This window comes from Erythrolamprus reginae, chromosome 2 (genome assembly GCF_031021105.1).
Source record: "Erythrolamprus reginae isolate rEryReg1 chromosome 2, rEryReg1.hap1, whole genome shotgun sequence".
NCBI lineage: Eukaryota > Metazoa > Chordata > Lepidosauria > Squamata > Dipsadidae > Erythrolamprus > Erythrolamprus reginae.
The window spans coordinates 65257113-65270536 of NC_091951.1; the positions used below are offsets into that span (position 1 = coordinate 65257113).

The following is a 13424-nucleotide window of genomic DNA, read 5'->3' on the forward strand; positions in this document are numbered from 1 at the left end:
TTTAAAAAGTTTTGTACTATATTTGCTTTCCCTTCTGTATCGTATTTTATTGTTCCATCTTTATCTTCTAATTTTTTAATTAGTTTAGATTGTCTCTGTTTCCTTAATTTGTATGCTAGCCACCTACCTGGTTTATTGGCATGTTCAAAATAGTATTGTTTAGTTCTTTTTATTTTTTCTACCATTTGATTCTGGTCTTCCAATCTAATTTTATGTTTAATAATATTTATTTATTTTCCTAAGTCTTTGTCTTTTATATTTTGTTGTGATATTAATTCTAGCTGTTTTAATTCTTTTATTAATTGTTCATATTTACTTTTCTTTCCCTTAATATATTTTGCTGTATAGGATATTGTTAATCCTCTTATGTATGCTTTAGTTGCATCCCATAAATTTTGGGGAGTAGTGTCTGTGGTTTTATTAATTTCAAAAAATATTTTTAATTCTTTCTCAATCCAATCTTTATACTCTTTCTCTTTCAGAATATTTCTATTCATTTGCCAATTATAGCGCTTTTTGCTGTTTCTCATATAAACTATTACTGCATTATGGTCCGCCCATGTGTTGACGTCTATCTCAACCTCTTTTATATATTCTGCTGTTATTTTCGGAGCCCATATCATGTCTATTCTCGTCCAAATTTTATGGGGATTTGAATAAAAAGTATACTGCCTTTTTTGGGGATATCTTTCCCTCCAAATATCATTCAATAATAATTCTGTTTTCATTTTTTGGAAAGTGGAGGGTAATAGGTTCTTTTTTCTTTTTATTGTTTTTTTCCCCTCCCGAGTGATCCAATTGTCTATTTGAAATAGCATTAAAATCTCCAATAATTAGCATATTTTCCACATTTAGTTCAATAATTTTTTGATGCAATTTTTTGTAAAATGTCATTTGGTCTTCATTTGGGGCATATACAGAAACAAAAGTAAGAGGTCTAGGTTCAATACTAACTTGGACAATCAGAATTCTGCCTTCATCATCACTAAATAATTGTTTGGAATTTATAGAGTTCTCCACATACATCGCTACTCCTCTTTTTCTTTGGTCTGCTAATGCAGCATACATGTTTCCAATTTTAGTATTAATAATAAGTTCCGATTGCTTTTTTTTATATGTACTTCTTGTAATATCACAATTTGAGCCTTTTGGTTCTTGATTTTAGAAAACATTTGCTTTCTTTTTTTTTGGTTCATTTAGTCCATTAACATTTACAGAGAAGATTTTTAAATCACTCAATGTAGTCATTTATTGTATTTTTTGGTTTCGCGCTGCGGTTGCTTTCTTCTCGTGCCTTGGTCCTGTTCTTGCTCTTGTGATACAGCCCCCATAGCTTCCACCTGCAGTGCTGTCAGTTCTTTTGTTATCTGCTCCATTTGGCTTATTCCACTATTTTCATAAAAGTCTCTTGCTTGATCTAGATTTTCCAATTTGTATCTTGTAGATTTCCATGTCAATGACAGTCCTTGTGGAATAAGCCAATGAAAAGTTATATTCTCTTTAATCAAAATTTTGGTCAAGAAGTGGTAGTCTCTTCTGTTCTCTCTGACGCTTCTTGGAACCTGTTTCAATATTTTTATATCTTTGCCCTTAAATTGCAGTTGTCCAGATCTTGCCCAATGTAGAATGTCATCTCTCAGCGTTCTTCTTACAAATTTGATATGAATCTATCTTGGAAGATTATTTATTTATTTATTTATTTATTATTTGGATTTGTATGCCGCCCCTCTCCGAAGACTCGGGGCGGCTCACATTATGGTGACAAATGTAGCTATTAGAAATTCTGTAAACTTCATCGATTTCTTTTATTATTTCTGCAGAATCCATTTGTAGAATTCCTCCAATAATTTCGGCCATAGTGGCCTTTAAGTCTTCATCCTTCTCTTCTATAATATTTTGAAACCGTAGCCCATACGAAGCACGTTGCATTTCCAAGTGTGTGATCGATTCATCATATCTTCTATAACGCAGATTCGCTCTGTCATCAAGATGATCCATTCTTTTCTCAATTTTCTCTGTTTTTTCTTCAACTACTTTCATTCGGTCTTCACTCTCCTTCAAAGTTTGTTTAATCTCCTTCATCTGGTCCTTCATCTCTGCTGTATCTGCCTTCATCTCAGCCATTTCTGCTTTTATGGCTTCTCTCTGCTGGGATGCATCGTTTTGTGATTGGAGCATGAAGTCTTTCAATGCATTCAATGTATCTTGTATTGTAGTAAGTGTGGATTGTTGTGGCTTTTCTTTCTCCTTCTCCTTGGTAGACATAGTTACAGACAATACCTGGTGTGCCGGGGAAGAATGGGGTGATCCTTGGGGCTATGATGCCACAGACGTTTGTTTCTTAATTGTTTTAGTAAAAGTAGAAGTACTCGACATTCTTAAATTTACCGTTGGTGTTATTTTATGTTAGCGATATGTAGAGAATCACTACAAATTTCAAACGTATTCGGTCAATTTCTAAAACAAATTCCCTTAAAAAAACACTTAAATTGCAAGTATAATCAATATTATAATTTTAAACAAATATCACCTTATATTGTCTTATTACTCTAAATTAAATGCTTATGAAGAAAAAAGTAAAATAATAAAATAAAATAACCTTCAGTACAATTTAACGTAAACCAAGAAATATAGAAAAAGAAAAAAAATAGGATTTGGCACAACAGAAAAAGGAGAATAAAAGTACAGGAGAGAGGAAGGGAATAAGAAAAATGTATATAAGATTTATATAGAATAAGAATAAGAGAGAAAGAAAGAAATAGAGAAAAGAATGAAAAAAGAATAAAGGGAGGAAAACAATCTAAAAGGGGAGGGTTTTTTTTAATTTAGTTAAAATAGAACAAAGGACCAAGGATTATTAGCAGTGCATATATTAATCTAAATGTAGGTATAGAAAAGAAAAGGAAATTTTTTTAAAAATTACAAAAAATTAGGATATAAAAAAGAAACAAGAAGCGAAATTCAGCTATTTAATATTCTAAAGTGATTATGTTGATTGAAGATCTTTTCTGTTTATAAAAGAAAGTTAATTTGAAGAAGTTCCAATTATTTCAGCAGTGATGGGAATAAAGTTTAGGCTTTTCAAAGTTTATAAAGTCTCGAATTTCAAAGTAGTTTTAGTATATCTATCTGGTGTTAAAATGGAGTCAATCCGTCTCTCGCAGCTCAGAACAGAATAAACAGCCTCTCTGCTACGAATCCGACGAAACAGCCAGTAATCCAAACGAAGTAATCCAGATGTGAACGATCAAGTAATCGAAAAACTTATAATCCAAAGAGGAAAAGAGAAGAGAATCCTTCTTGTGTATTTATCTCAATTTATTTCATCTTCTTTTGTTAAAAGTTTATTAAAAATTTGCAATAGGTTTTGTACAGTTAAATCCTTCTGCTGCGTAAATTAGAGCCCAGGATTCATTTTCTGGTGTTTTAGTAACAAGTTATCTCACGGAGAAAAGAGGAAACACATTTAGCCAAATAATTTCAGTTTGTTGCTATTCAATCTTTTAAAGTCTCATTTTAATTCTTTTGCAAGTTTTCTCTGTTTTTTCAAACGTTTAACAGTCCAAGTTCAAAGTCAAAACAATAAGTGAAAGTGATGGAAATAAGATCCGGCTGTTGATTCGCGCCTGGATACAATGTTTTAGACAACTTTCACTTTCGCCTTGCTTCAGAAAATTCTTTAACTTTTCACTTTCTTTTACTCCAGTCTTGTTATTTGAACATGAAACGTAGAAGAATTTTTTTTTACCTTAGTTGTACAGTGGTACCTTGAGATACGAGTTTAATTCGTTCCGGACCTGTGCTCTTAAGTCGAGCAGCTCTTATCTCGAATGACTTTTCCCCATAGGAATTAATGTAAATCATTTTAATTGGTTCCAGCCCTCAAAAAAATCACAAAGTTAGTCTAAATTATGCAAAAATACATGTTTTTAATGAAAAAATGTACATGTACATATAAATGAATAAACTGAACTTGTAAACTTTCTTAAACTTTTAAATTTACATATGTACACAGTAGCTAGCCTAATCATCTGTTTTTGCCTTTTTGGCTGCACTTTCTGCACTTTCACTTGGAGCAGCTCTTTTTGTAAAAAATGTGTCCAATGACATCTGCTTTTGCCTGCTTTTCAAAATGTTCCGAAAGTGAGTCAATGAGGTGTCACTGAAAAGTGCTGCTGAACGACTCGTGGCTACTTTCTCTGGGTGATGTTTTTCCACAAAACTGACAACGTTCTCCCATTGTGCTAGCATCACTTTTATCTCACTGGTAGGAATGGCTTTCGGTAGTTCCTGCATCTCTTCCTCACTGCTGCTCATCTCTTGGGTCATCTCCATCTGTTGCATCTCATGGAGCGCCTTCAGGTCCTCTGTAGAGAGCGGTTCTTCATGCTCTTCGACAAGCTCATTGATGTCACCCTCGTCTACCTGCAGACCCATACACTTACCGAGTGACACAATCTCCTCCAATGGGGTGTCAGTCTCGGTGATGTCCTCGGTCTCAACAGAGTCCCTTGGTGCAACAGCAGCAGACCACAACTTCTTCCACGCCGAGTTCAAGTTTCGCCTTGACACTTCTTGCCAGGCAAGGTCAATGATGTTAAGGCAAGAAACGATGTTGAAATGATCCTTCCAAAACTCACGCAGTGTCAAGTTGGTGTTCTCTGTTACATCGAAACATCGGCGGAACAGATGCTTCGTGTACAGCTTCTTGAAGTTGGCTATGACCTGCTGATCCATTGGTTGCAGGATTGAAGTCGTGTTGGGTGGGAGAAAGACAACCTTCACAAATTGAAATTCTTCAAGGATGTCGTCTTGAAGAGCAGGTGGGTGGCCTGGAGCATTGTCGAGCAGCAGTAAGGCTTGTAGGGGGAGTTCATTAGCCAAAAGATATTCCTTCACCGTAGGACCAAAAGCAAGATTTACCCAGTCCACAAAGAACTGCCTCGTTACCCATGCCCTTGCATTGGAGCGCCACAGGACATGGAGTCTTTCCTTCAGGATTTTGTGCGTCTTGAACGCGCGAGGATTCTCCGAATGGTACACGAGAAGTGGCTTCACTTTGCAGTCACCCGACGCATTTGCACACAATGCAAGGGTTAGACGGTCCTTCATGGGCTTATGTCCTGGCAGGCTCTTTTCCTCGGCAGTAATGAAAGTCCTACGGGGCATTTTCTTCCAAAACAGCCCAGTCTCATCACAGTTAAAGATCTGTTGAGAGACATAGCCTTCTTGTTCAACCAGGCTAGCAAAATGCACAACAAACTCCTCCGCTGCCTTGATGTCTGCACTCGCTGCCTCCCCATGCCGAACCACTGAGTGAATGCCACTTCTTTTTCTGAACCTGTCAAACCACCCATGGCTTGCCTTGAACTCATCTGGATCTCCCGACGAGGATGGTTCATTGCTCTTCAGATCGAAGAATATCGCACGAGCCTTCTCGCTGATGACCGCCTCTGTTATTGTATCTCCGGCCAGCTCCTTTTCTTTTATCCAAATTAACAATAACCTCTCCATCTCTTCATGAACAGACGTCCTGAGTTGGGAAATTATTGTCGCACCTTTTGCTGGTTTAACACCTTTAAGGATGTCCTTCTGCTTCAGGATTGTACAGATGGTGGATGTGCTGCGTTGGAACTTCCTCGCAAGGTCAACAACACGAGTCCCTTTTTCGTGCAAATTGATGATCTCCTGCTTCGCTTCTATGGGTATCATCACCTTCTTCTTCTTCTCAGCGGCCTTTTTTGGAGCCATGCTCGCTCTAAACACCAACACCACCGAGACCTCTTTTTTACCACCGAGAAAACCGGAAGCCAACTTGCCTGCAAGCAGAAAACTTAAAATCAGCCAAGTAAGAAAGTTTAGAGGAAGGGAAGGTAAAGAGAGAAAGGAAAAGAGCAAGAAAGAAAGCAAGAAAGAGAAAGAAAGAAAGAAAGAAAGAAAGAAAGGCTCACTGAACATCTCTCACTCTCTCTCTCTCTCTCTCTCTCTTTCTTTCTTTCTCTTCCTTTAAAGAAAGAAAGAAAGAAAGAAAGGCTCAATGGACATCTCTCACTCTCTCTCTCTCTCTTTCTTTCTCTTCCTTTAAAGAAAGAAAGAAAGAAAGAAAGAAAGAAAGGCTCAATGGACATCTCTCACTCTCTCTCTCTTTCTTTCTCTTCCTTTAAAGAAAGAAAGAAAGAAAGAAAGAAAGAAAGAAAGGGGGAAGGGACAGGAACAGAGGAAGGAAGCAAGGAAACTTATGAAAGGGGAGAGTAAGAGAGGAAGGACTGAAGGAAGGGAGGGAGGGAAGAAGGTAGGAAGGAGAAAGAAAAGAAGAAATAGAGGAAGGGAAGGTAAAAGAGAGAAAGAAAAAGAGAAAGAAAGAAAGAAAATGAAAGAGAAATAAAAATAGAGAGGGGGAATGAAAGAAATGGAAGGAGGGAAGGAAGGAGAAAAAGCAAAAGAAAGAAAGAAAGAAAGAGAAAGAAAAAAGAATGAAAGAGCAAGAGAGCAAAAGAAAGAAAGAGAGAAAGAAAGAAAGGCAACTCCCTCTCTCTTTCTATCCCTCTTTCTTTCTCCCTCTTCCTTTCTATTTATCCTCTTCCTTTATCTCCTCTCTCTCTCTCCCTCTCTCTCTCTCCCCCCCTCTCTCCCTCCTCTTTCCATCTCTCCCTCTCTTGCTATCTCTCCCCCCTCTCCCTCTCTCTTTCTCTCTCTCCCCCCTCTCTCCCTCTCTCTTTCTCTCACTCCCTCTCTTGCTATCTCTTTCTCTCTCACACACGGTAGGCGGCGCGCAGCGGGAGGGTGATGGTGGCGGCAGCAACAGCCGCAGCGAGTGATAGGCACTCTCTTTCTCTGAGTCGCGCCTCACAGCTGACGACCTTGCCGCCGCCGAGAGAAAGAGAGAGGGAGAGGTGCCTATCACTCGCGCGGCTCTCTCTCCATTCTTCTCTTTCTTGGGCTCCGAATGCGGCGGCGGCGGGAAGAGGAAACGAGGCAGTCCCGGATCGCTTGCTTCACCGGCCCAAGGAACCTTCCCTTGGTCTTCCCCACCGCCCACGCACGCCAGCAAGAGGGGGAAGACCAAGGGAAGGTTCCTTGGGCCGCCTAGCAGCTGATCTGCTCGGCAGCGCAGCAGCAACGAGCAGACGAAAGGGGAAACCCCGATTCCGCTCCTCCCTGCGCTGCCGAGCAGATCAGCTGCTAGGCAGCCCAAGGAACCTTCCCTTGGTCTTCCCCACCGCCCACGCACGCCAGCAAGAGGGGGAAGACCAAGGGAAGGTTCCTTGGGCCGCCTAGCAGCTGATCTGCTCGGCAGCGCAGGGAGGAGCCGAATCGGGGTTTCCCCTTTCGTCTGCTCGTTGCTGCTGCGCTGACGAGCAGATCAGCTGCTAGGCGGCCCAAGGAACCTTCCCTTGGTCTTCCCCCTCTTGCTGGCATGCGTGGGCGGTGGGGAAGACCAAGGGAAGGTTCCTTGGGCCGCCTAGCAGCCCCTCCCTCCCTGCTCCGCCGCTTCTTCCACTGCTCGCTCGCCCCACAGCCGCCTCTGCTCACCATGGGGAGTCCCCGGCGCCGCCTGCTGCTTCTCCCGGCGCTGCTGCTGCTGCTGCTGGTGCTCCGGGTTTGGGGGGTGCTAGGAAGCCCCCCATGCCGGCGGAGACCTTTTAAACCACCCGTGCCGCTCCCCAGCTGAGCCCTGAAGCCAAGCGCCAAAGGCGAACTTCTGCGCTTGGCTTCAGGGCTGAGCTGGGAAGCGGCACGGGTGGTTTAAAAGGTCTCCGCCGGCATGGGGGGCTTCCTAGCCCCTCCCCCCCGAACCCCCAACCCGGCCGCCCCTAAGCCCCCGCAAAGCAAAGCAAAGCAAGCCGAGTGGAGAAAAAAATCGGGAAAAATTCCGACCGCATGGCCGATTGCGCAACCTCCCGACCTCGCTTTCCCGACGCCGTTCGCCCCCCCCCACCCACCCCCAAACAGAAGCCAAGGACCCCCAACCCCCAAACAGAAGCCAAGCGAATGCTTACCAAGTTGGAGTACTTCGAGCAGAGACGAGCCGGGCGCTTCCTTGCCTTCCTTCCTTCGCCGAAAGAGTGAGGGAAGCGTGGCTCGTATCCCGGATATGAGCTCGGGAGGCGAACGGAAATGACGCTCCCTCCCAAGCTCTTATCTCGAGTAGCTCGTAAGTAGAGCTGCTCGTAAGTCGGGGTTCCACTGTATTCCTTTTTCAATAAAAAACGCTGTAAACTGGTTTCACTTTTCCAGTTCTTTCTTGCTTCCCCGGTGGTTAGGTGGGATTGCAATGGCCGTGTCCTCCGTGCTGGAGGGCCGGTTCTCCCTGCACCCGAGCTGCGGGACGGACCGCTGCCTCCGGAGCTTTGGCGGGAGCTCCTCAGACAGGGGGAAGTCCCCTGTTCTATGATCGAGCCATCCGGACTCGATCCGATCGCAATGGAGCGACCTCGGGAGGGGTGAAAGGAGTCTCTAGGCAGAGCCCTGCCAAGAGACTCTGCTGCGGTCCTCAGCCAGACCGGAAGTCTCTGCACGATGAATTTAAAGGGATAGCAGAAGTTTGCCAGTAAAACATTTCTAGAACCCCGGATCTAGGACTTTCTCCATTACAAACATTGAAACTCCACACGTCTTTATTCATAAATCCTCACTTATATATTGTCTGGGTATGGTCAACTGTTTCCTATCTATATTTACTGTCTAGACTTTCTTTCATAGAGATATCACTTTCTAGAACTTTTCCCATAAAGATATTCCATCTGTTTCATGTCCTTCTGACCCATTTAATAGAAACATAGAAACATAGAAGACTGACGGCAGAAAAAGACCTCATGGTCCATCTAGTCTGCCCTTGTACTATTTCCTGTATTTTATCTTACAATGGATATATGTTTATCCCAGGCATGTTTAAATTCAGGTACTGTGGATTTACCAACCCTGTCTACTGGAAATTTGTTCCAAGGATCTACTACTCTTTCAGTAAAATAATATTTTCTCATGTTGCCTTTGATCTTTCCCCCAACGTATCCCCTTGTTCTTGTGTTCACTTTCCTATTAAAAACACTTTTCTCCTGAACCTTATTTAACCCTTTAACATATTTAAATGTTTCGATCATGTCCCCCCTTTTCCTTCTGTCCTCCAGACTATACAGATTGAGTTCATTAAGTCATAGAGGTTCCTGATCCCCAATTTCTCCCTCCTTCTCTGAGTCAGACATTACCATCATTGGGGTTTCTACAGTCTCTGGTGGTTCCTCAGGTTTCACAGGTTCCAATTCTCCCTCACTCTCACTCTCTGACTCAGTTGTCAAGAACACTGGCGTAGGGTACCTAGACGTACCCGGTTCATTCTCCTCAGAATCTGTGACTAACTTGACTGGTCGTGGAACACATTCACAACAGTAATATACATAGATATAACATAGTTTATATACATAAGATGGGTACTGATAAGAGGAAACAATAGAACAGGGGCAGTAGGCATGCTGGTGCACGTATGCATGGCCTTTACTGACCTCTTAGGAATCCGGTGAGGTCAACAGTTGATAGTCTAAGGATAAAGTTTTGACGGTTTGGGGACAAAACCACAGAGTCGGGTAATGAGTTCCATGCATTAACTACTCTGTTGATAATTTTCTACAGTCAAGTTTGGAGTGGTTCACTTTGAGTTTGTATCTGTTTTGTGCTCGTGTATTGTTGTGGTTGAAGTTGAAAAAGTTGACAGGAAGGACATTGTAGCAGATAATTTTATGAGCTATACTTGGGTCGTGCGGAAGGTGATGTAGTTCTAAACTTTCTAAGCCCAGGATTTCAAGTCTGATTACATAAGATATACTGATATGGGTATAGGAGTGGAGGGCTTCCTTAGTCATTTAAAAAGTAGTCCTTCTGAGGGAAATTTTCTCTATATATCCAAAAGCCTCAGAGGAAGCCAGCAGTCCAGTTTTTCCTGTAGACTAAGTGGCAATGAAAAGCAATACCAAGTGATTACTGGACCAGTCTCAAGTGCCAATAAGAGATGATCATATCATCACCAGCATCATCAAAGAGGCGTCGCTAAGAAAGACTTGTTTGGGGAAGGGGAGAATAAGGGAAAATACTTCTAAAGAAATACATTCAAATGTATGCTGTTCTTAGTGGTGTGCTGGGGGTATCTTGAGGACATGTCCTGTTAGCAATCCAACTTTGTGCTACATTTCAGCACAATCTGGTGATGTGAACACAGGTTGTAACCACTATGTGTGTGTGTTTGTATGTCTGTGCGCGCGCACACACAAAGCCCCAAATAGGTCAGCCTTCATTATATTTTTTAATTGCATCTCTGAAACAGTCATTTTTCTTCTTCCATTCATTTATTTTGGTAGTGGTAGAAATAAGAAAGACTTCAGATGACTCAAACCTATGCATGAAAACATGAAATCACAAACTTTCACATTTTAAAAGCAAAGGGAACATTTTATGGTTGAAATATTCTCTGACTCACCTAGGTGATAGGGATGAAATTATTATTATTATTTTGCCAATAATTTCCCATTTGTTTCCTTATTTTTCCTGTACTAGGAGCACTATGCTTTAGTTTCTGCAAAAGGCTATCTTTCTTCATTTTTCAGAGGAAAATAAGTCTAATAGTTGTTATACATTACAAAATATTATCAGGTCAAATTCATGAGAAGCAGCAAAATGAAACATAAATAAATAACAATATAACAAACTCTGCATAAAAAATTTGGGTATGCAGATTTAGAAAAACACTAAGCTATTTTTATAAATATTGGGCAATGCCTCAAATATTGCCAAATATTATAGTGGGAAAATAAAGTCTTTTATGTATAGTACATTAATTATCTAGAATTATATCTTGTAGATAATTTATGAAAGTTGCACATTTCTGTTCCTATTTTCTCTTATTGTTGTATGTTTTCTAGTAATTTCGTCTGCATATCCTGAAGGGTTAGCAACTTTTTCCCCCCCTAACTCTCCAGACATATTTCTGAGTATAAATCCAGTGACACACAAACACAGTTATAAAATTTATCAACTGCAGAGTCAGCAGCACAACCTGTAAGCCCCTATAATGTGCAGCATCCTATAGGATTTCATCAATTTAACCAATGACTGATACCTGATACAAATCTTATAAAGCTTCAGCGCTGGTTGTGAAATTTTTATAAGATTGGGAGGAGGGATTTTATAAGATTGGGGGAAGGGAAATATCAAGCTATCAATGTTTGGGCTATTCTTTTACAGTGCATTTAAGCAATTGAATCTGATATTTTGCAGCACCTGGAAATATTGCCAAACCTTCATTAAAAGGATTGACATACAAATTGATGTGGGCTTAGTGGTCAAACATAATAGAACCATAATTGCTACAAATAAATTAGCAATGTCGTTAAACCCAAAGAAATATTTTAACATTATAATTTGCTGTTTAGCATTTAATATAAATTTACTTAATTCATATTTCCGGAAAATGTATACAGGAAGCAGAGGGATCCAGAGACTCTGAGAATTTTTCCAAGATGACAAAATGAGCATGATGTGGGTGTCATATGCTCTACCCCTTACATATTTGGTTGTGATGTCATCACATTAAAATGGCAGAACTTGTGTCTGACAAAATATATCATCATGTCCCTTTCTTATTCTCCTATCGCCCCACATATGTCTATGAACTTTAATACCTTTTGTAATTCAAGCTCCACTTTCCCCTTTAAATAAAAACACATATACCCTATGGCAGGAGTCTCAAAATGGAGCTAGACCTCAAAATTGAGGGCTGGATCAGCACTTAGTTCTCCTTTGTGGCTAGGCAGGTGAGGAGACGGGATTGATGAGCTCCTGCAGCACCCTATCGGCCAAAATGAGGCAGGGGGCTGTGTGCAGCCCCTCATGCCTCATTTTTGGCCTGGATAGCCTCTTGCAACACCCTGCCAGCAAAATGGGGTACAAGGGATGGACAAGACAGGGTCCTGTAGGAGACCATCCAGACTGAAAACGGGGTGTGGAGGGGCTGCATGCAACTCCGCACCCCATTTTTGCTGCCAGACACACCATAGGCCAGTCCCACAGGCCAGATTTACGCACCTCAGGGGCCAGATCTAGCCTGCAGGCCTTGAGTTTGTTACCCCTGATACAGATGGTCAATTTATTCAACTAAGAATGCAAATAAATAATCCTGTTATCAAATAAATTATTCCATGCTTTCCTCCTCATTTCAATGTCAGCCTTTTCTTTTTAATTCAGCACTCTCTCACTTTATGATAGGGTTACATTCTCCACCCACTCCCATCTTGCATAAACAAATTTGTATAAAACAAGAGATGAAACCAGTGGAAAAGGGGTTTGTAGAATAGGGTGTCATATTTAATAAATACACTGACAAAAGTATTGTACCAACAATGCTGCTACCCTTCAAAAAGACCTTGACCACATAGCAGAATGGTCTAAAATCTGGCAACTTCAAATCTCCACCACTAAATGCTCTGTCTTACACATTGGTAAAAAGAATCAGAATATTAAATATAAACTTGGAGGAATTGAACTTATTGATAACTCTCAATCTGTCAAAGACCTTGGAGTACTCATATCCAATGACCTAAGTCCTAGAGCCCACTGCAACAACATTGCCAAAAAGGTTTTAAGAGTTGTTAACCTAATCCTTCGCAGCTTCTTCTCTGGTAATTTTGAACTGTTAACAAGAGCTTACAAAACATTTGTCAGACCAATCCTAGAATACAGCTCGCCTGTATGGAACCCACATTGCATATCTGACATCAACACAATTGAGAGAGTCCAGAAATATTTCACAAGAAGAGTCCTTTATTCTTCTTCTCACAACAAAATACCTTACTCCGCCAGACTTGAAATTATTGGTTTAGACAACTTACAACTCCGTCATCTCTGTTCCGACTTAATTATAGTTCATAAAATCATATACCAAAATGTCCTACCTGTTAACGACTACTTCACCTTCAACCTCAACAACACACAAGCACGAAATCGATTTAAACTAAATGTCAACCGCTCCAAACTTGACTGCAAAAAATACGACTTCAGCAACAGAGTAATCAACGCCTAGAATGCACTACCTGATTCTGTGGTTTCTACTCCTAACCCCAAAATCTTTAACCTTAGACTATCTACAATTGACCTCTCCCCCTTTCTAAGAGGTCTGTAAGGGGCATGCATAAGCGTACCACTGTGCCTACCGTCCCTGTCCTATTGTCTTCTTTTGTTACTTTTTATCATTACTTATCTAATGTTTTATTTGTACAAATTATCACCCTATAATTGTTTGACAAAATAAATAAATAAAAAATAAATAAAATAAAATATATATGTTGTAGAGCATATGATTCTTTAGCATTGCATTACCCAGACATGATTTCTTTCTTGGTTCATGTTATATGTGCAGCAAAAACATTTTCTCCATCTTT

At 40.7% G+C, this 13424-nt stretch overlaps 1 protein-coding gene across 1 annotated transcript; it reads right to left on the reverse strand.

Annotated features, from left to right (window-relative positions):
* Positions 1-2401: 2401 nt before the first annotated feature.
* On the reverse strand, positions 2402-5751 carry LOC139159406 (tigger transposable element-derived protein 1-like). The gene is made up of 3 exons (XM_070736720.1): positions 5365-5751; positions 4071-5208; positions 2402-2457 (listed from the first exon to the last, which is right to left on the reverse strand). Exons 1-3 carry the CDS (start codon positions 5749-5751, stop codon positions 2402-2404), a joined length of 1581 nt encoding a protein of 526 aa, XP_070592821.1.
* Positions 5752-13424: the final 7673 nt, after the last annotated feature.

Bases quoted from the DNA above. Each gene is read 5' to 3' on its own strand.
- LOC139159406 (XM_070736720.1), bottom strand. From the start codon at position 5,751: ATGGCTCCAAAAAAGGCCGCTGAGAAGAAGAAGAAGGTGATGATACCC. The intron at 5,209-5,364 runs GCAAGCCATGGG...GTCTCTCAACAG, and splicing joins GAGATCCAGATGAGTTCAAG to ATCTTTAACTGTGATGAGAC. The intron at 2,458-4,070 runs GTGAAAGTGCAG...AATTTGTTTTAG, and splicing joins TACAAAAAGAGCTGCTCCAA to AAATTGACCGAATACGTTTG.